General features: G+C 39.8%; 1 protein-coding gene across 1 annotated transcript in view; it reads right to left on the minus strand.

The window, feature by feature from the left end:
• The window catches only part of DPYD (dihydropyrimidine dehydrogenase), a 367004-nt gene that overhangs the window by 29781 nt on the left and 314087 nt on the right, over nt 1-23136 (minus strand). The window contains exon 20 of the mRNA XM_056356052.1: nt 22920-23099. Within this exon, the coding sequence (XP_056212027.1) occupies nt 22920-23099 (180 nt within the window). The remainder of the gene's footprint in view (nt 1-22919; nt 23100-23136) is intronic.

Here is a 23136-nt window from a genome sequence, read left to right on the forward strand (position 1 = left end):
CTAAATAACATACCTCTTTACAGATGAGTGATCACACAAGCCCTACAGAGCTTCCCTACTCAAAAACCTGCCACATTTAAAAATCTCATCCTCATTTAAATTGTAAAAACAAAATTATTTTTATTTCTTGACATAATTAATCTTGTTAAAGTTATGCCAGGTATTTATAGCAATTCAATCTACAGCTCCAAAAAAAATCATCTATAGCCATTTTAACCATATGACAGAAAGGGAAACAAAATTTTCTGCTTGGTGCAGCTTCTCTACATTAACGCTGTCTACAACAGCACTGCTGCTATAAAGGTCACAGATGACATAATTTATATTATTATAGATAATCCATGTAGTCTGTCTGCCTGACTTTTTTTCTCCATATTTTATAGAGGTGCTGTGTATTCTGATAGATAAAGCTCCTGGGAGAGCTTCAGTCTGAGCGGCTTACAAAGGCAGGAGCACTCACCACGCAGGAAAGATTTGCTGCTTCACCTCAGGAAGGCTGGCACTGCGAGCGGTCCTGCGTGAGCAGTAAGTCTGTTCCCAAACATCCACCCTCTCTGTGCGCAGACCACTTTGATGAGCCACGACACCATGGCAGGACAAAGTGCTTCCTATCAGGCGTGCACCTGGAGCGGCGCAGGCTGGGAGAGGAGGCAGGGTAGCAAAATGCAGCTTAGCTACACGGGTTTCACAGATAACTGGCACAAAGCCAGCTCACAGCTGTGAAGTATTTAAGCAGCGCTTATTTTGCTGGAGATAGAGTAGGGTTGCCCTCCCGTGCCCCACGGCTGCTGGAAATGCTTGGTGCAGAGCTGGAGTGCTCACTGAGCAGGCAGGGGGAAGAAGAAGGGGCAAGGCTGCGATGGGGAGCAGTAGTGACAGACGGTGGGGCTCTCCTGGGCAGGAGCCGCAACCCCTCAAATCCCCCACTCCTCCTGTGCTACCCCAGGGCTGCTGCCTGCTCCGACAGTAACTTAACTGGCAGAGTGGCTTGTGCCCCTCAGGCACAATTTCAGGCGCTCTGCAGGCTTAGACAAAGATTTTTCTGTGCTCAGACCTCAGAAGTGAGAGAGTGCACGTCACCCCAGCCTTTAATCCTTCCTCCAGATGGGTTATTTTCTTTCAATCACTTTTCTGAAGTAAGAGTTCTCTGAATTTCCTACACATAAATGTGTTTACGCAGTAATAAGCAATCTCATTGTGGTGACAAACCTCAGTTACATTTAGCTGAGATGGCAATATTAAATATTAATATAACTGCTCTCCACCCTTAACCTGGGAAAAAGCACATACAAAACTTAGTAATTATCACTGAAAAAAAAGAATTCCAACTCAACTTTCTTGGCAACTTGGGTTAGGAGGATTACTCTGCCACCTTCAATACTGCCCAAAATGGAACTTGCCAGCAGGATAAAGCTTGGGTGGGCACTTTCTGCAAAAGACTGCCTGTGACACAGCTGTTGCAGTGGTGTGGAGTTTAACAAGTCAGTTGCAAAGTTTATCACTGACATGTTCATCAGTTTGTTTTCTTCTGTCCTACTGACCAAGCCTTGGTAAAAAAAGTGCCTCCTTTCCCATACCTTTGCCTGCTGTTCATACGGCACTGACATTTAGGGTGAGACTAGAAAATACACTCACCCACTCCTGCTTTAGACAAATTACAGGGTCTCTTCAGTATGGGTGGCTTGCATTCAAGTTCATGATTTACCTTGAGGAAAAGGTTTGATCTTGGCAGAATTCTAGCTCGTATTTCTTGGTGGTTGTTAGCCTGCTGATCACAGTATTGCCCTTTGATTTCTTTTTTTTTGAGTGTTATTTATTTCCCCTTTGCCAGTCATAATGCTTCCTTCCGGAGGCAGCAGACACTGAGGTATACACGTGTCCCGACGTCAGTACAGCACCAGGTCACTGTGAGCACTTTCTGCAAGAGGCATTTTTCCACCACTGAATGTCTTCCTCTTTGCTTTTTTAAAAAAATTGCTGTTTCAGTTCTTAGTTTTACCATTGGATTTGCTGCCAGGCGATGGTAGTGATAGCAGTGATGAGAAGTGGACCAGATTTTTATTCCCAGGTTATTTGCATGAGTGAGCCAGAAGTAGCCTAAGGTCCACTGTCTCCAAATGCAGTTTGGTAGCTGGGCTGCCAGTGTGCCCGATCCTGATCAGACTATCTACAGCAACTGCTGCAAAAGGACTGTCAAGCCACAGAGGTTTGACTAATATAGCAAAGGTTAGGTTCTGAGATTTGTTGCTTGAAATCCAGTCCTTTGCTCTACTTTTCCTCAAAGTCTGTAAAGAATGCAATGCGTTTTTAAGTATCTCCTTTCTGTTAGGCCTATGTTTCTCCAGGGCTAATGCAACGACCCGCACAGCAGGATGCTCCCCAGTACACAGTCATTCTTTTGAACGGAGGATTCTGTCCCACAACAGCTTTGACAGGTGCCCAGCGGCATTTCTGCTTAGTGATCTGGGTGCTGTGACTTGAACACATTTTGTACAGTGCCACTTATCTGTGGGGTTGCAGTACTCCAGGAGATGATGGGACTTCTCTCTGCTCATATGGCCAGTGTGAAAGATTGATGGGCATGAGCTGACACTGAATTTTTGTTCAAACACTCCTTTGAGATTCTTTTGTAGCCCCTGCCTCAAACTGACAAATACCCTTAAAAAATACTTGTGCTGAATCTCCTAATTTTCTCTATTTCTATTATTCTGAGAATCTGACGTTCTTGTTCAGTCATTCTGGTTTTGTGTACAGCAGCCTCGATAAGAAGTCAGGGATGTACGTCTCAATTCCTTTCCAGATGTCGAGCAATGCACATCACTGTAAGTTTAGCAGCATTCCCTTGTGGTTACTGAGGGGGTGCTAGTTGTGGCTTTACAAATCACTTTCTCATAATTGATGGTCACTTTGTATTTATATCATTTCCTGCCCTTAAAACATAAGGATTAGAGTTTTCATTTGCACACAGTACTCCAGTATGCCTCAGCTGGGCTGCTGCTACATTGCTGGTGGATGTAGAAGCCTTTTTGGAGGAGCTGTGTTCTGTGCATGCCTTGCACAAACAGTACTGCCTCCCTTGCCCTGCCCTGGGCGATATAATGGCCTTGGCATTTCCATGCTGCAGTGCTGCACCACAGGGTATTTTGTACAGCTCCTTTATACATGAGAAGACTCCAGCTAATTACAGCAGTTGTATTCATAGCGTGGTTTTGTTTAGTAATCACCTCAGGAGACTGTACAGATCTGAAAAGCATGAAAAAGTATTGTGAGATTGTTTATGAATCTCACTAATCTTCAAACTGACTTACCCATTTTCAGGTGTGGGTCTATCCTGCATGGTTTTTACTTTTTAGGAGCTGGGTAATAGCCTTTAGGAGGTCAGTGATTATCCTAGTGCTCTAGGAGTCAAATGCAATTTCATCTCATTTTCTTTCATTTTAGATTTATTGCCTTGGTCATTTCAAGCAGACAGATGAGAATGTAATAATCATGATCAGATACAGCTTTTGCTGTTCTGTTTCTGCATCTATACAGCTATGGCAGCAATCCCAGCCAGCCCCATTAGTTCTTGCTGAATACTCTTGGCATTCTTCTACCACAGGTTTGATCGCAGATTGCATTTTCTTCAACCTGTATCTGCTCTAATGGATGCTCAAAAGGTACTGAGGTAGTTGCTTTCTTTAATTCTTGTATCTAATATATTTGCAAATATATGAGTATTGCATCAGAAACTGAAACTACTTTTACTTTTCTAAGACGGAAAGCATATTACCACCTGCAGGTCTGTATAATGACTTGTTAAATTGCTAAAAGACTATGCATATGTACAGCTTCTCATCTCCTCTACAGCTGGCTTGCTGCCCATCTGACCCATGGCTCTGGAAAACCTCAGCAATGAGACATGCCTGCCTTACTTTCACTTGCCTTACTGCTTTTCCACTGCGTGCAGAGGACATTCTATTAAGCAAGTGCTCTCCTGGCTGCATCACTGTACCCATTTCCGGCACTTATCTGCCTAGAAGACATGTCAGACCTTTAAAACACCATGTAGATACTTTGCTACAGGGGTCTTACAGCTTACTACCTACTTGAGCTAAATTTTCTGACATTTCATACGTAATTTCGATTAATTGTTTGCTCCAGTTTAGCCACATGCTGAATTCATTCACTTGATTTAGTTAAAAGCAGAGTATTTGTGTGTTATCTATATTGCCTGGTATTTTAATTCGTTCAACATTTCTTGGTAATTTATACTGCCCTGCTGGTATTTAGATTGTTCTATTATGTAATATTATGCTGTATGTTTTTGTCAACAGTTTTAGATTCTCACAAAATGCCAACAAAGTCTGTTATCTAGCATTTACTGATGTTTAACTGTCCAGCTGGCATTCAAACTCTTCTCTGCTTTTGTGCTGCTGCTCTTAGTTTAAAGTTCATGCTTGTGCAAATGGCACCAGAAGTTTATTTTTGCTCTTGTGTACTGCATCAAAGCCAGATATGTGCAAAATTACATTTTCTGAGTCAGTTTGTTTTCCTGATGTGGTGGATTTTTTTCTTTTTGCTATTGTAAGCAAGCTTTGGCAAAACAATTTTCTTGCCAATGCAAAGAATCCCATATGTGAGACAATTACCAGTAGATTTTTCTTCTCTGCTTTGTGCTAATGTATTTATGTTTGCACAAAATTCTTCCTTGTCTATGCAAACATTTTCTTTTCCGAGTGGTTAATGGCTTCTGCCTGTGCTCCACTGATGGCTGGCCTCAGCTTGCTGGCTAATTGTGCACAGGAGCTCTGTATTGCTGTAATGCTGCTGCATGAGCTCTCCAGGTGCTTCTACATCAGTGCTTTAGTTTAGATCAGGAGCACACCTTTGAAGTGAATACCCTGATTATCTCCACATACTGCACTTTGGTTCTTATGGTAAGCGCAGTTTCAGAAAGCACAAACTGGATTTTATTTTGGAAGAAATGAAACCTGAATATGTGCTCCAGGAGTGCATCTAAAATGAGCTCCAGCTGCTAATGGGCATTTAGCCCATGAGACCAAACCATAGCTAGAACACAGTAAAAACACTCTGGAATGCATATTGTGTGGATACCAGTCTGCAGCATCAACCATTTTATTCTACAGCTCCATTCCTATCTGGCCTATTTGTCTGCACTACTTCTTAATGTAAACATAGCTTCTGAGTGCTCTCACTTGAATCACTGCAACTTTGTCCCACCTACAAACGGAATGAATCCATTAGGACGCAATGAACTCACAGGTTAGCTGTTTTATAATATTTGGAAAGACAGTGAGCTATCCTTTTTTCAGACTGTCCATACTTGGAGATATATATATACACACACATATGTATTAGTTACATCATTAAAAAATATGTATATTAGGCACACATTTATATTCTATTACATTCTGTTATATTTTTGATAGAAGATATTTCTGGAGATTTTCTAAATATGCACACTGGTTTTCTTGATTTTGGAGCCTCAGGCTGTGAGAGCTCTTCTTGCAAGTGCAATTTTCACTAACATCCAATATAGTTCATTTTTATGTCCATCTGCCCATCTTTCATGCCCGCTCACATACTACCATAATCATTGCTCTATCTTTTTTTTTGTGTGTATGTGTGTCCGTCCCTTTTTTTTTTTTTTTTTTAAATTTATTTTGTCTTTTGCAAGACACTCAGTCTATATCCACAGTAGTAACCCAGTGTCTGGGAATGTTCCTTGGGCACAAAGATGTTGTTGTCTACCCTAATGAAGCGTTACAACATTTTCTGGCCCGCTTTTGGCCTGTACTGACTATCAGTGTCCCAGGCAACTCCTGGAGAGGCTTTGGAAGTCAGCATGCTCCAGGAGCCATTCCCAGCAGGCAGCCTGCCTGCAGCCAACCTGCTTTGGAGACTAACAGCTTCTGATGATCAGCACGGGCTGCTCTCTGCCAGCTGGCCTAAGCAACTAGGAATATTCCCGGGCACATTTAATATGAAAGTACAGGCATACCTCTCCTTTCTGAAGTTAGGTGCCTATAGGAATCTAGTCACTTCTGATGTCAGTGCCCAGGCAGAATGAAGTAGAACAGTGCAACATCCAGCTAGTTTCAATAAATGCTATTCTCTGTCATCAGGGACTTTCTGGAACTACAGTTACAAAGCTTAATGCATAACCACAAAAGGTGTGTTCTAGTATAACGTTATCTGTCACAGATATCACTGCATTTTTTAATGTTTAAGGACATCGCTCTTGTGTTTTTTCTCCCCTCACCACCCCAAAAAATATAGGAGAAGTAAAAATACAGCTTTAAACCCCCAAGAAAATAAACAATATTTCAGCAGGAGCTGAAGTATGAGCTGTATCTTCAACCTAGTCTTAAAGCAAGCTCCTGCACCAGATGTGTCCTTAAAATAAATGATTTCTCCCTTCTACAGCTACTTTACATCACACAGGATTCTTTTCACACTCTGCAAAATGCTGTTGTAGTCTTAATTAGGAAGTGAAACAACCTCAGGATGCTATAAAGTTTTCTTATCAACATGAATACTGACACTGGTACAGACTGATCATAAATGTATAATATGTTGATTAAACTCTCCTTTCTAAGTGTAGTAACTTAAAAAAGTTAATGTAGATGATTACTTCCATGGGAACTCAGCTTATTTAATATAATTTTCTATCAATTGTTTTTTCCTTAGGAAAACTTTTCTTCAAAGTCTGTAAACATTTCCCCAACAGAAATGAGTAGATTTGTGGGTCCACTGACTTCTTTTTATAACAATGAAACTCATCTGAGCTATGCCAAATACTTGGCAGGTCCTAATGAAACTACTGGGGGTATGGATTGTATCTGAAGACTCGCCAAGACGCCTAGTTCCGTTCTTCAAGAATGAGAAATACCTTGAGAGTTCTGGTTATAATGTCTTACTGCTTTTCTGAAAATAACACAAATTGAATATGCACAGATTCATTCTGGGCAACAGAACTGGGTACTGATTTTCATTTCCTTCCATTATTTAATTAGGGTTCTTAAGCCTGCCTCTCAGTGTCTCTGTTTCTGTTGCAGAAGACAAAAGAAACAAGATAAAATGGAGACTTTTTTCATACTATTGTCTTCCCTTGCAAAGGGTTTATGCCACTTTTATCATTAAAATATCCCAGCAGTGTCTGCTAACTAATGAACGCCACCTATCTTGCATGGCTCACCTGCTATCTCATTCTCATTCTTTGCGCATGGGACAGGCTGCTTTGTTTTGGTAAGATTTTAGTAATTTCCTTCCTGTAAAAACAAAAGCAAGCAGCAACATAGATACACTTCTGCACAGAGAAGGCAAAGTTGCAAAAGTGCCTTCTACTCTCAGAATGAAAAGGAAAAGCACAGAGTCTTAGAGGAAGCTTGCTCCACAGTTGTGGACATGACCCTCAGCCAACTCAGTCACCTTACACAGTGGTATTATAAAAAGAGCATTGCTGAAAATCCAGCAAGTACAAGGAGTGAACGGAGTCATGGAGCATAGTCTTTCCCTGTGGTTTAAGCTAGCATGTATGATACAAAGGATCTTTGGTACTGATGGAGCTGAAGAAAAGAGCCAAGAGCTGGTTTGCTATTCTGTGCCAGGCTGGCCCACCTAGGACTTCCGTATCACCGCACGCCTCATTGCCAGCACATGCAGGGAGCCAGGGAAAAAAACCAAAAAATAAAAAGTGGAGGCCATACAGGAGGCCAGTGCTTCATCTGAGGTGGAAGCTGGATCTTTCCTTCAGTCTGTGCTGAACCTTACAGCTGAACTGCTGTGTTGGAAAACACTGGAAATCCAGCCTAGAAAATGGAGGAAGGATGGCCTGGAGTGCACGCAGCAACTTCTGTTTCTCAGCTGACACGCTGCAGCATTTTTTGCAAGCTGCAGTTTTCCAGAAGATAATTACAACTGCTGCTACTTCATACTTTCCTTTCTTTTACCTCTTAGTAGAAGGTAAATCACAGTAATAATAAATCCTTCTATATAAATGTATAGCAGAGCTAAAAATTAAATCGACGTCGCAATTTTAATTTACCACTTTCATTGTTGTTAATTTATATGCAAGCAGTGTGCCATAAGTTTTCCCTGGAAAACAGTCTAATTCCTTTCAAGCATCCCCCATGAAAACCAGATAGACACTTTGAGTTTCATGCTGTATTCTCTGTACGTCTTAAAAGGCATCTTATTTTTTTTAAGTTGAGGAAAAGAACATACCCCTGTAGCAAGACAAAGCAAAGCAGGTTTCAACCGTTAGCTGAAGTTTCTGATTGCTTTGATAAGGTGTGAAGAATAATTTAAGATACCATCAGCTGTAACAGATCACAGTAAAATTTACAGTAGCCTTTTTTAAAGTCTTACTGTTCTTATGTATATAAAAGTCATCAGGGGTGCAAACAGAGTTGAACTTTTTGGCTGAGCTCACTTCACAACTAGCAGCTTGGCTCCAGTGCAGACCACTAAGCTACACATTATCCTTCAAAAATTCCTCCAGAACTTAAACCCAGACAACCACCACAACATCAAATTTTTATCACCAGCCTGCCTCTTTTACAGTTCATTACAGGCAGTGGTCAGGACTGGAGCCTCAAGATGGGCAGAGGGTGGCAGGAGGGCCATGGAGGGCAAGCCAGGAACAGCCACTGTAGGAGAGAAAGCTCAGAAATATTTTGAACTTCTTTGTAACTACTTCTGAGACACTCTTTCCATTGGTAAAGTCCAAAAGTCTAGTACTTAAGCTGATTTTGGAGGGGACCACCCCCCAGTTGGAATGAAAACTCTTAAGTTGCAGAAACTTGTGTCTGGGAGAATGTAGGTAAGCTGTGCCACTCCAGTCAGCGGACTTTCCTACTGTCCATCTCCACCTTCGAGATGACCGTTCGGTATATTATTCACTTCCAAATAGGAAAAAGAGGGCAGCATTATTAAGAGCAATCATGTTGTTTTCTCTGCTAGTTCCCCAGAGGAAGGGGCCACATCTTGGGCTGAAATGGATTTCAGATTAAACAAAGCAGCTCTAATTTGTCACGACCACTATTGTACTATTATTTTCATTGCAACTCTACTAAATTACTTAACATTTCAACTTGTACGAGTAAAAACTTTCATCTCCGAACACAAAGTATTTCCCTAAAACCAAGTATCAAAACATAAACATCAGAAATCAGTTTTACACTGATTGAGTTAAAACTTTAGCAATGTACTGAAAGTATTTGTTTAAGCAAATGTTTACAAGTACTGTTAAAATAAAGATTCTTAATTTTCTTAATTCTAAAACAGAATTCTATCCCTTCATGACTTTAAGCCAAGTAAAACCCAAATGCAATAAACCCATCCCAGCCCAATATTTTAATTCAGTTGTTCAATAATTTCTATTTCTTTGCATTATTTTTACTTTATTATACTTTTATAATACCCTCAAATATATCTATAAAACTTTACAGCCCTTTTCCACCAGCATATGGTGTGTGTTGTGAAGAGAAGCATGTTTATGAGCTGCAAGACAGGATGAAAATTAAAGTACCCTTATGGGACTGAGGCAGGCAGAGTTGACTACTGTTATGAGCTGAGATTTTGATGTATCCACCACTACCTACATAATTCCCGAGTCTCCACGTTTGCATTGCAATTGTATTATAGAATTATTTTGTGTTGGGCTGATAAAACTGCACAATCTCTCAGTGCTCGAAACTGAAAGCAAGTTATGTTGCAAACAGTCCCTTTCACTGCAGCAACTAAGTATATCCTGGCTAAATGAACAAAGCCAGCCTTGAATGAATTTAAACTGCATTTGAACTGAACTAACATTTATTTCACTAGAGATGTGGAAGCAATATTCAATGTACCTAGGCACTATTCAAGAACCATTTGTGATACCCTGATCCAATTCCGCTCTCTAAATGAACATCAGTCAGCTGGGATAAGAACTAACAACAGAGGTTTACTTGTCTTTGAGCTAGATGGGCTTAAATGTGGCTGGTCACAGTTCTCAGTTCTAGATTTTTAAAATGAACTTTCAGGAACAACCTCTGTGGCTGACACTATTTCTGGGGAGACTGGCCACATGAGGTGGTCACATCAGCTAAGGTATCCAAGCTTTGGGTCCTCTAGTCTTCCCTGCACCTCTGACTCGGGACATATCTCCGTAACAGCTGAGAAACATAAACATAACAAAACACTTCTTGCCCATGCACACACATACACATAGCTGCACATACTTTTTTTTCTTTCAAAACGCTCAAAATCGCTGGATGACATTTTGGATGAATGCATCAACCCCTTCAGTCTGACCTCCTCACCCCTAGGAACAGTAAGCCTGGTCAGTATTTCACTTAGACTCTTTGCTCCTTCTAGAGAAGGAATGGTCTCCCCGGTTGCGAAAGCATATGCTTATGGATACAGCCTTCTGCGTCCTTTTTTGACTCTGTGTTCCTGCTTGTCAAGCTTTCAGTGTCCAAACCACACTAACCTGGGCAGGAAAGGGTTCATCTGCCCCAGCACGGGTCTCTAGTACTATGCTCCAAGACCTGCACAAATGCCTCAGCTGTAAAGTCTTAAATCAGATCTGCAGGCAAATAAATCCCAGTCTGAGTGTGTAACGTTCAACTATTCCAATGTCCTGCTATCTTACTTCAATGCTTCTGGTCAGGGACTTTACTCCTTGTGCTGAAGACTCCTAAGGACAATTCAGCCTGCCAGATATGGTAAATTGAGACCTCTCAATGTGGACCAGATGGGGATGGTATTTGGACAGTTAAGTTGCATGATTACATTAGACTGTGTTAAGACTTTGCTGCAAAATAAATACTCGATTCTGCACTAAAAATTATATTCTCAGTGTGTGCTGAATTACGAACCAGTACTCATACAGTCAAAATAGTGGGCATGATTTCACACAGGCATCCCCTCTCAAACTGCCACTTAGGAGCTAGGCAACTAAAAGACACAGACTAGATGGTAAGGAAATGCTTTTTTTTAAAAAAAAAAATAAAAATGGAGGCAGAGAGGCAGACTTTCAAGCTCTCAGATTGCACGCTCATCAAGTGTTGTTATAAATACCTTTGCAAACAGTTCACACTATGTAGACAAAAACACCTCAGTGGTAAACAACAGAGAAACATATAGTCCTATGGAAAAATGTAAACACTAAGTTTCTCCTCCATCTGCTTTATCCTGGTAATTAAGTCCAAAATCCAGCAACAGGCACTGAAGCCCACTCACGTACCAGGCACTGAAGGTCAAAACCCAAGTAATGGCAAAATTACTAACAAAATGGATGCAGTCTATCAAATGAATGATTATGACTTTGTTGTGAAGAGAGAGAGGGGAGTTCTGGAGTGTGAGGCATTTATTAGCTCTGCTTTGTACCACCCAGAACAGCAGCTCTGAGAGACATGCTCACTCCTTCTGGGTGCTCTTTTATAAACGTTGATTATGAAAGGCACACTCTTGCTACAGTCACCAAAGGATTTCTTGTTGCTCCTGCTTTAATGGGTAAATTTAGAGGTTTCAGAGTATCATTTACGCTAATGTAAATGGCATGTAAGTTGTTTACAATTTAGTGATACATTTTTAGTAAAAGAGAAACTGTAGATATATTTGTGCTTATAGAGCTTTGTGGGTTTACAATGAGCCTTCTGGTTTTCAATTTACAAACAGAAATTTTTGAAATGGACATTTCAGAATGTCAGAGGAGCTCAGCATTTGAAAGGAGGCTCAGTAAAGGCAGTGGAAAAACTGCTGGAGAGTCTGGATTAGACTTTGGGTCTGGAATTGGGAAAGAAGCCTTTTGGCATGTATTTGTTATTTTAAATGAGAGCACAACTATTCAGAAAATAGTAACAATTAGCATCTAGCATATAATATTCCATGCTGTAATGATGAGTAGCATAAATAAATAAAATTATAGTCAATAGGTTCTAGAATTCAACTACTTTAAACTCAGCTGCAAGGTCTTGTCTTGAACAACCAAAAAAAAGTACACTATTTCAGTGATAGGCTTCTGGCTTTCCCATGAATCCAGATACAGTGTATAAAACAACAAGGTGTTTTATAGCCTTTATGTATAAATAAATCAGCAACTTGGAAGAAATACAACAAAGTAATAGAAAAAAATGCATTAATTACGCCAAGCAGCCAAACAGGAAAGAGACAAAATGATTAATGAAAGAACAGATATATGATATGACACATCCTGACCAATATATGGGTTATACAGTGATTTACACTGGATAGTTCCAAATGTGGCAATCAAAAACAGAGCTGTGGCATAAAAAATAAAAGGGAGCTATTTCATTAAAACTTGTCTGCTGAGTTGAACGAAGGGCAAACAAGGTCTTACCTATGTGAGGATTAGACCCACGTTCTTAATAACAGCTAGGGTAGGTGTCCTTAAGCATCAACCATCAGAGTACCCAAGTGCAATCAGCCTAAATGAGATCCCAAGAAATCAATAAAATCCTTGCCAGGCCCCTTCAAACTATTACAGAGCCCCAGTGTGCGGTGGAGCAACAGATTACAGGCTGGCTGTAATTGTACGACCCAAACACAGTTCCTGGGCCTTAATGAATTCTGTACAGCATGAATAGGTCAGCAAAGTGCAGAAATCTCTTTTCTCAGCTCCTACATGCAGAAATGGTGTGCCCCACAGCTCCATTCAGTTACTGGGGGCAGGTGCCCTGTGCCAATATATGACTAATGGGCAATGAAACAGAAAGACATTTTTAATCCCTTTGTCCATAAAAACTCGGGAAGTACTGCTCTGACTGCTGACACGTCCGTGTGGTTGGATCAAAACCACACAAGATTACAGAAAAACTTTAAAGGGTTTTTTATAGCAATAAAAATAAAATAGATGGGAAAGGACATTATCACGTTCCTTAAGTATGATCTTAATCTTAAGCAAAAAGTCATTTCAGTTGCTTATAATTAGATACTGTTAGCTCCAGCGGCTTATGCTGAGTGGCTTATATCCAGTGGCTATCTGAACACTTTGTTAGGATGCAGTGGCTTCTAAGGATAGCCCCTAGTGCACAGCTGAAATGCTGGAAAAGGCCATAAGCTAGCTTGTGCAAGTCAGACAGGAAAAGTCTACAAGTCCAGTGCATACTACTGCCAGCTTAAAATTTCTCCCAGCAGTATTTCTGTTAGACTTCTTGCATTCAAGTTTTAAAAGTCCTCCCTACCTTCAGTCTCAGCAACCCAGCATGAAACCTCCATCATTTCTACAAAAAGGCTTTCCTTCCAATCAGGATAATTTTTCTCCTGCTTTTTGCTGAACACTTCCTTTTTTCTCCAATTCAACTCATCAGTCTTGGTTGAGTTCTCACTTTACATCATAAAATCCCCCTCTCTCCACTGATTGCAAACTTCAAATATTTGTAGACCACCGAGTTCTCCACCTCTTGCATTTTCACGCATCATTTCGGCAGGACATGTGGACACCTGTGAGTTTTAGCTTTTTTAGCCTCCCCCCGTAAATCACTCCTCCTAGATTTCTCATACATCTGTGCATGCCACTAGACTTAGGGCTGTGCTTAAGGCCAAATCTGTTCCTAAGAGAATTAAGAGATGTTGTAGCCAAAATTCCTCTCAAAATGAGCACAAGAATAACACAATTCTTGGAAAACAGGCTGAAAATGAATACTTAGCCTGCTGTCTATGACCAATACCATGGACTTTGCTTCCCACTGAACTTGCATGGGGCACTATGGCCCACAGAGCACCTTGCTAAGTAAACAGCTTGCTTAGATAAGAAGTTTAAAGGGACAATGATTCTTTCAGAAGCTAAAACCCCAAGTCTTTACATGCACATCAGTAAGTATGTCTGTGACTAGTACCATAAGCCAAATGGGAACACATAAATAAAAGTAGGTTTTACTAATAATAGCTACCTGTAGATACAGAGGAGCCATTTCTGACTGCATAGATGTTTCCAAGCCATCTGGATGTCTGTAGGATATAGCCTGCAACTTTGTAAGACTGCATCTTGTATAATATCAAGCATTTTACCAGTGCTAAATGAATAAAAAGATGGCTAGAAGTACTGCTTAGAAATACACAATATTGTTAATAAATGACTTCTCTCACTAGGGGTAGATTCTAGAGGAGGAATTTCATATCATCAGGTTCTCAGACTAGTAATTATAGCTTACATTTTGAAAGGCACAACCTTGCTTTCACAGATGCAATTTGCATCAAAATCTGCACTTACAAAATCAGGGAGAAGAGTTTTGCACACATAAATTAATTGCCAACACATTTGCTGGTCCTTGAACTGTAGACAATTAGCTATCAATCACTACTGACCAGGGCTTTACTCAGTGAGGACACAAAGAATAAGGTTCTGGAACTAATACCAATCCCGTAAATACTGCAGTGTCCTGAACATCCCCAAACACTGTGAGTTTCATCTGACAAAGAAAAATCTCTTTGCCAGTAAAAGCCGGTACAGAACTGAAGGTTGGAGAAAGACGGGGGAGAGGGAGAGGGAGAGAGACTGATTTGCTCTCAATGAATATGAAAAAGCTGATCTCTGCCATTGAGGAAAATTCTTGCACCAGCAAGTGCTGACTGATTGCAATGAGGAATGCTTTATCACCAAGATCCAGACACCCTTTCATACGGTGATTATTATTCCTGTCATGACCCTCTGGTCATCAAGCCACAGTGTCTTTTGTCACGAAACAACTATCCAATAAGGAATAATCTAGGAATAAGCCTGTAGCATAATATCTTCTACTTGCTTATACACACAGCGGGAGGAGGAAAATCTTCTTCCTATGAGTTATTACCTGCTCTAATCCACTTTGGAAAATAGCAGTATTCCCTTAATTTTGTGAAGCATGCAAACATATTTTTCACAAACCACAGCTACCTGAATAGCTCAGCCCAGAGCTGAAAGCAAATCTAAAAGCTCTCTCAGGTAGTAACAAATAGCCCAAATCACCATCAAATCCACGGCAGCACAGAAATTGTCAGATATTCCCATTAAAACTTGTTAAGGACACGCAAAGGCTGAATTGTGTTCCAGCTTGCCTCTATGTTTCATTTCATATTGTCTTCTATAAGGCTAAGGTCTGGCCTAATTCCTGATGCTATCCTTGCAGCAACAGCTCCGACAAACAGAGGCAACGCACATACAAAGCCCCAACAAACAGCACTCACCACACTTCGCAACATTAGCTCTGTTTTAGTTCCTATACAATAACACAATGCTAAATTCTTCAGAACAGAGACATTTTATATTATCACCGCCATTTCTCACATTAATATTATACAAATACAAAATTCTGTAGAACACATATAACTGTCCATGCATTATTTCTCGAGCATTTCCAATTCAGCTGCTTGAGAAAGGGGTTACCACTCTGCAGTTGCAGACAGTGCGCACTGTGCTGAAAGCATTTGGGGGAGAAGGGCTGGGAACCCTTGCTCTGGGAGCAGATGTGAGAAGCCACGTCTGGCCATGCAGGCCAGTTCTTTTTATGTCGTTTCTGTCCTTATCGCTTATGTGGATCACCTAACACAAGGGCTGTTTTGAATGGTTTTATCCAACTAGCAAGCTAACCCTAAGTAACAAATACAACAATACATATACAACTGTACAGAATAAAAAATTAATGGTGTTAGAGAAGGATGATGCACAGAGACATTATGTGTGACACTGGGGAGGAAGTGGGGGTAAGTGCGCATGGTTAATATGAAAAGATGTCAAAAAAAATGAAGCATAATAATAGCGCAATTTATCCTTGCTAAACGTACTGCGCTGTGCTATAATTAAATATGAAAACCTAAATTTATCTCTATGTTCGGCTGTCATTAACTTAACAGGGAGTGCACATGTTCTAATCTAATGGCTGATTTTTTTCTCCATGTGCAGCATATTAAAATGTATATTAGCCTCAAGGTGCATAAACACAAAATAATAGACCAAAGGTTTTGGCCTGTGGAGAAAAAATTCCATGCTCAAAGGCCGTCAAGTAGCTGGTGATGCAGGGGAGACACTCACTTAGCCTCATTAAGCCAAAGCTCTCTTTTGCTTGTCTTTTGTTCTGCATGACAGCAGCCTCTTTGTTGTATAATAATTCATTCCAAGTTCGTTCCAAGCTACCGAAACTGGTGAACTGTGGCCATTTTAATGAGCAGTATTGGTGGTATGCATAATCTGGAAGCCACGTGGACCAGGCAATCACAGAGCACTGCAGCCAGCAAAATGAGATACTGTCGAAATCACAAATTTGTCAAGTTGTTTTTGGACAGGGTATTATAATAAGCACTAAAATATGCATCTTATTACTCTGCATCTGCCAGTCAAAGATCACTGTAATGAATGCATGCTGCAGGGTATGACCAGGCCGTTTCCCTAAGTAAAACAAACTGCAGAGTACAAAAAAAGAATTATGTATTTTTGGCAGTGCCTAGATTTTTTTTTAAAATCCTTTTGCATCAGGAGTTGGATTTTCCTGGCTTGATGTCCATTGCCAGCAGTGAACGCACTAAAACCACCACAGCCAAGGAGTTAACATGAATACATTGTTTCTTAATAGCCACATTTACTGGCTGTGAATATGAAACTCTAAACTCAGTGCTTGAAGCAAATTTACCATACATTACATATAAAACCCACAAAGATTAAACTACTTTAAATCCACTTTAATAATCTTAGTTCCTTTTGTTTTATCCATTTCTACTGCAATTGGCTTCACCGTTAGGGAAGATACATTTTATGTAACAACCTGCAGTCTCCATGAGAAACAGCACTGTAGATAATCACAACATAAACTTCCATAATAGACCAGTAAGGGGGAAAAAAAATATGTTAGAGAGGTCCTTTTTCCTACAGATTGGTCAGGCTCATAATTGCTTTCGGCTTGCAAATGCTGGGAGGTTCGCCAACGGCAGCAAGTCTGGTAAGCGTGACTTACACGGTGGGGTGCAGAGATCTGCTCTGCAGGTGCTCCCCGAAACACTACTGGTGATGCTCCACAGAGGGACCATCAGGCTCCCACCTGGAGCCATGCCTGTGGAGACCTTGCATTGTGTCAGGGGAGGAGGTGAAAGACAGAGGGGGAAGCAGGAGGAAAGGACTTACTTCCTCATCTCCCCGCAAATGCTGGTTCAGATATATTTTGGCAGAGCCTTATTTTTGGCCAACCCAACAAGCATATGCGGCAACAGTCCCCGAGTGTGCTGATGCATAGTTCCCATAATATCCTAAACCAAGAGGTTTCTTGATCAATATTGGCTTACACTTAAGAAGCTTTGCCTGGCTGAGAGCTATAATTCAGATGCAAGCCTTAGCTAATGGGAAAAAGGATCAAATAGCCTAAAATGCTTTTTTTCCCCTGTCTGACTCTTCTTCAGAACCAGTGATGGCAATATGGGAAAAAAGTTTTCTTCATCAATATTAATTTTTTATTGCATTCTCTGTATCACCATATAATGAGACGGTCTCTGTATTTCTGGCCACAGCCACAAATACTATTTGTTCTGTCTTTATGCAGTGCTTGAAACACGGGCACAGTTCTTTACCGTACTGGACAAACTTGCCTTCCCAAACAACAAGGAGCACTTTGAAAAACTAAGGGTGAACACCTCTGCTCTGTGAAAGCAGTCAGAGGTCTTGAAGAACATGAAGGCAGCCAAAACTTGGTGCATGCATTGCAGTGGTTTCTTGCATGACTGGGAGTTCACAATGTATTTATGTAATAGAAGAGCTAATTTAATATTTTGTATGAGATCTCGATGGTATAGCAAAATTTTTTTTCTCTGACATGTGAAAAGCTATTCAGATTTGACTGCAATCAAGTTAGAATTTAACAGGTTTGTACCATTTAGAGGACTCAGCTTCTAGTACCCATAGATCCTTGAAGGAAGTGCATATTTTAGTCTTAATGGGAAGTTCGTGTATCCAGAGAACAAAATCAGCAGCTTGCTAAATTTAAGGTAATGAGAATTTTCACTGAAGTTCATACACTGTGCACGTTCAGGATCATTCTCATCTGTCTGCTGGAGAAAATCACCTTCTATAAATGCATTTTTACTAGATATGGTTTTAACATTTTCAATACAGCACAACCTTAACAGCTGAGGAGGATCCACTCTGAAAATCAGTTTGTTTTGGATGTTTCTGGAATCAAAATTCTTAAATTATGACTTTTTCTTCTTATTAATTTTTTAAAACTTTAGACATGATCAAACAAACCAGTTTTTGCAAAATTTCTGGTGCTGAAAGCAAGGTATGAAAAATCCATATATATTTATCTCTTCTTATAAACTCACACCTACCAAATTAATAGACTGCCAATTTTTAAAGTTTAATTACCTGGCATGTATAGAGGCCACTGCATTAAGTATGATTTTTATAGCTGACATTAGGTGGAAGTTTATACAGAAAAACACTATACCACTTCTGTGACCATCAGCTGACACCAGTGCATTTCTGGGACATAATCACTTCACCTCTCTGGAGTAAGATCAGTGAGCAACTAATAAGAGAGTCCTGTAATGAACAGGCAAGGTGAGACAATGACTACACACAGGAGATCAAATTGTACCTCTGGAGGATACTGTACCTTCTCCACATACCTGGTGAGAACAGTTATCTTTATCCCTCCTGGTCATGCATCTTCCTGAGAAACTCAGGCACATTATTTTAAGACACAATTCTGTTAATTTTGGATTGTAAAGATACTACCTGTGCTCTTCCTCTCTCTTATGCAGTCACCCTAATAACTTTGGGTTGTAAGAGCATGCTCTACATCTTAACTGTCTGCCTGACTGCATCATGCACTTGATCTCAGTCCTAAATTCATGCTGAGGTAAGTGAGCTTTTACAAAAGTTCTTCCTCAAGGGCGTCAGTGAGAAGCAGTGTGGTGTCATCATTACCTTGCCATTCTCTCATCTCAGTGTCAAGATTTGCAAACTGAGATTACAGCTGAGACAAGCTAAGTTTTATTCCATGCATTTAATGGAAAGGTGATTCAGAGGTGATATTAATGACAGTCATCTGTGTCAAGGCTTCAAACGTCAGGTCCTCTCACAGAAAAAAAACCCAACTAAATAAGCCATCAGAAAAGCAATGAGGAAGGCAGGCCAGAAGACTGGCTTTGTCCACCTTTGTGAGTCTGACTCTGTATCTATGTTAGGACTGTCTTTGGAGCAGTTATGGATAAGGCTACAACCACGGGAAGGAATGAATAAAATTGGTGCAGCTAGGGAAAACACTATCACACAGTGACTGGAAGTCACGGCTGAGGCTGCCATTCTAAGCAGGAAACTCACTGTTGTTACAGGCAGTGCAGTACTACGGATCGCGTCTTGGACAATGGCAAGTACTGGCTCCAGCCGTGTTAGCAAAAGGGAAGAAGCTTCTGCTCCTGAAAAGACTATCAGAAAATACTACCTGGCTCAAAGGTGATAAATTTAGGATCTACATACCAAAAAATACATTCTGAAACCATGAAAAACTTATAAACAGTACTCAACTTTCCAAAATATTTTCCAGTGCTACGATGCTTTTCATATGTTAAGGGCTATAAATTATCAGATGAAAGTATTAGTTTCATTAATGGAGAAGCATGAACAGGTATTAATCAACATGATTATCTTTTTCAGCCCAAAGCAGATACATTTGCTATTGAATTGCTTATTGTATTACACTATTTAGCACAGCATTTTTAGTATTCTTTCTGTTTAGGAAGGAAATTATTGTGATAAATGTTAACAACTAACAGTGATAACTGTTCAGTTTGTCATTTATCTGGTGACTGCATGGCAAGACAGCTTCAGTTTGATGTCAGGTGTATCATTTACAAAAAAGTATTTATCTTTTAGTTCACTCTGGTCATCAAATACTACAATATTTCATGACAAAACTCCACTGTGTCACTCTCCTGTGGCAACATGCTGCACTCAGCACCCGTTTGATGCTGAAACCGGGACAGAAAATGAATTATCAAAAGAATAATTCACTGCTATATAAAAATATGGACCTTAACATTCAGTATTGCACTGTGAATCGAAATAGATACTAAGAACATACTTAGCTGAGAATACGACCAGTCCTAACCCTTTAATGTATTAAAAACTTGGAGAAGCTCAATGAGTTTGTATACAATCAGAAAGCAAGTGGTTCTTGATGCTGTTGAAAATAATTCTTCTCCCTCAGTTTCTTCTCATTAAATTGTCATTGCCTGAACTTCTTATCCCCATGGTTCTGTATGAAAACTAATAGGAATTTTGTAAGAAAATGGAGGATGATTCCTTTACATCTTTACATTTACTGCATAAAAATTATATCAAAATTAGCATCTTCACTTTTTTTTTTTTTAATGCAAAAGTTCATCAGTATTAGCTGTTTAGCTTCTTATGGGGTCTTACTGAAGAAACTGTATTTCATCTCACAGTAAGACAAACTTGAACAGGTCCTTATAATTTTTTATTTATGCATATTTATATACATATATGCATATTTATGCATAATGCAAAATATATATATAAATGCAGGATTTTGGCTGTCACATTTCACTCCATGTATAACTTGTATGTTCCTACACATTACTTCTGTTGATGAGAACATATACATCACATCAACAGGCTATCTTCTGTTTTCCAAATAGAGTAAGGACGTGTTTTTTAGTGAATTTATTTTAGGAAGAGAATCAGAAGTGTGTGTTTAGGATTTTCTGCCAAGCAAGTCAGATATTTGTGTTTGAATCTACATGAACTACAGTACTTAACTAATTTACTAGGCACAAGTACATGAAATCCAATATTGATGATAATTTATGAAAGTAAGAATACTGATTCCTATAATACTGCAAACTTAGTTTATGATAACATAATTAGTTACACTAATAACACTGCTTAGGCAAAGCCTTGCTAATTACGATATTATAAATATTAATGATATCAAGCCTTTGTATTTGATTGCCCCTAGTAGGATCATTTATCATGGTATTTCCTTTTACCCGTGTTGCATTATTTTTATTCCTTTTCTCTTGGATGTTCATTCCTGGACAAATAGCCATCCTGAGCTTATGCCTAAAATACATCACTATATATAGCACACATTATCAATGATGCAGCCTGGTTAACTTTACGTTATTATTTAGTAGCAATGATCCAATGATATAATTCAGTGCTAAGGGCAATTAAATACACAATCAGTTATATTCTGTATGCCTTGTTCCTTTTAAATGTCTAACAGAGCCAGCCAGACAAGATTACATAGGGCTTTGTTTTTCATTCTTTTTCATGTGACCTGTTTCAAGTTAAGATTCCTTTGAATTATTAAATGCTTCCTTAAAGCATCTTTCCATGCTACCTTTTTTAAGTTAATTATTGATGTAGTGACAAGTGGAAAAGACTAGGAATTTTTTTTTTCTTATTCTAAAGGACAGGAGAAACATCTTTGACAATGGTTGTCTGTTTAGTAAAATACAAAGGTAATAAAAAGAACACTGAATACAGCTTTAAAGACGAATTGCAACAAACCTCTGTTACCTGAGTTGGAAATGCTGTGCATGTTTCTACAGGTGTTAAAGGAAGGACGTTTAGATACAACCCTTTCAGCCTGGTTTAACTGCTTAACCTAAGTAGATGAAAATGAAACTGCTTATATCTTGTTTTATTTTTAAGCGGTGTATTATCCAGAGCTTTAGGAACAGGATTGTCTTCTCTTCTGGAAGGTAATGTTATAATTTTCAGAGCTCCACAGAGAACAACAACAATATAGGAGTCTCTAATCTCCTGCTAAATCCAACTCCAGTCATCAGCAACGATAAGCAGAGATTTGGAGGTGTTTGACACTCCAAATCCTATTCTTTTGTAATTCTTTACTTTTTACAACATTTTCAACAGTGTTATATCAGATTTTTGGAAGGATAATCAATAGGGATGATGTGTAACTGAAATCAGTCTTCAAAGTGATCTCTAGTAACCAGAAACAAAAGCTCAGCCTCCCTGCTGTGCAGGTATTTTGCTTAGAGCAGTAGGCAGCAGGGCATCAGCAGAAAGCCAGTTACACCTCCCTGCTTCTCAGCATGGATCAGCCAGTGCCCTGGTGGAGGGCTAGAGCAGTACTGGGGTGGCTGCAACCCATTGCATCTGGCAAAAATCTCCAGATATGCTTTTGCAGCAGGGAACTACTAGAGCAGAGAGAAAAGAGTCTAGAGGTTAGAATTTCACAGAGACCATAGTTTACATTCCTATTCCATCACAGACTTTCTAAGTTTAAATAATCTTGAAGAATCTATTAAAATTATTTGGTGTCACTGTTCCTCACCTGGAACTTCCCTGCCTTGCAGAAGGTTTGGGAGTTAGCACACACGAAAGACCATGACATGCTCAGCTACCATGACCGAAGGGCCACTCCTACCTGATACAGTTTTCCAAGTCAATGCTGGTTTGTGACAAGCTGTCTCAGCTCGTCACGTCCAGTGCTGGGGGGCTTCCATGTCTCCTGAATTTTGCACCCTGGCTAGAACACCCAGGAATGTCTGGCACAGTATTAGTATCAATTTGAATTGAGTTGAGTTTCACTAAAAAGTATCAATCTGAACTGAGTTGAGTTTCATTAAAACAAACAGTTCCAGAACTTGTTCCAATGCATTTGCAATTTTACATCCCACACTTTTTTTAAAAGACATGATGTTATGAATCAAGTGGAGAGATCATATTTACAGTAAAAATGCTACCCCATATCAAGTCATTTCAAGTTTGTCTTCTTAAGCTGCCTTTGGATATTTGTTAATACTCCGAGAGAAGAAGACTTGGTGACTAATGGTGACAGTAACAGTGGTTAGCCAAGGAAAGTGGCAGAAACTGCATACAATGATTATGGAATTGCATTCAAAGCCAAGACATAGTGTCATTATACAGGAATGGCAACGAAATGACATACCTTTCCCATCAGTTCAGCGATTCGAGTTACTGGCTTTCCTTTCTGATGGCGCATGGTTGCAGGACTCTGTCCATTCCAGTCTTCAAGTTCCTCAATGCTTTTCAGGTAAAGAAGAGCTCGCAGTCCGGTGCAGTAGTCATCAATAACAGTGAAATCTTGATTCTGGATTGCACTACACACCTATGAAATGTAAGTCAGTTATCAGCAACATCCAGGC

This window comes from Falco biarmicus, chromosome 11 (assembly GCF_023638135.1).
Source record: "Falco biarmicus isolate bFalBia1 chromosome 11, bFalBia1.pri, whole genome shotgun sequence".
Taxonomy (NCBI): Eukaryota; Metazoa; Chordata; class Aves; order Falconiformes; family Falconidae; genus Falco; species Falco biarmicus.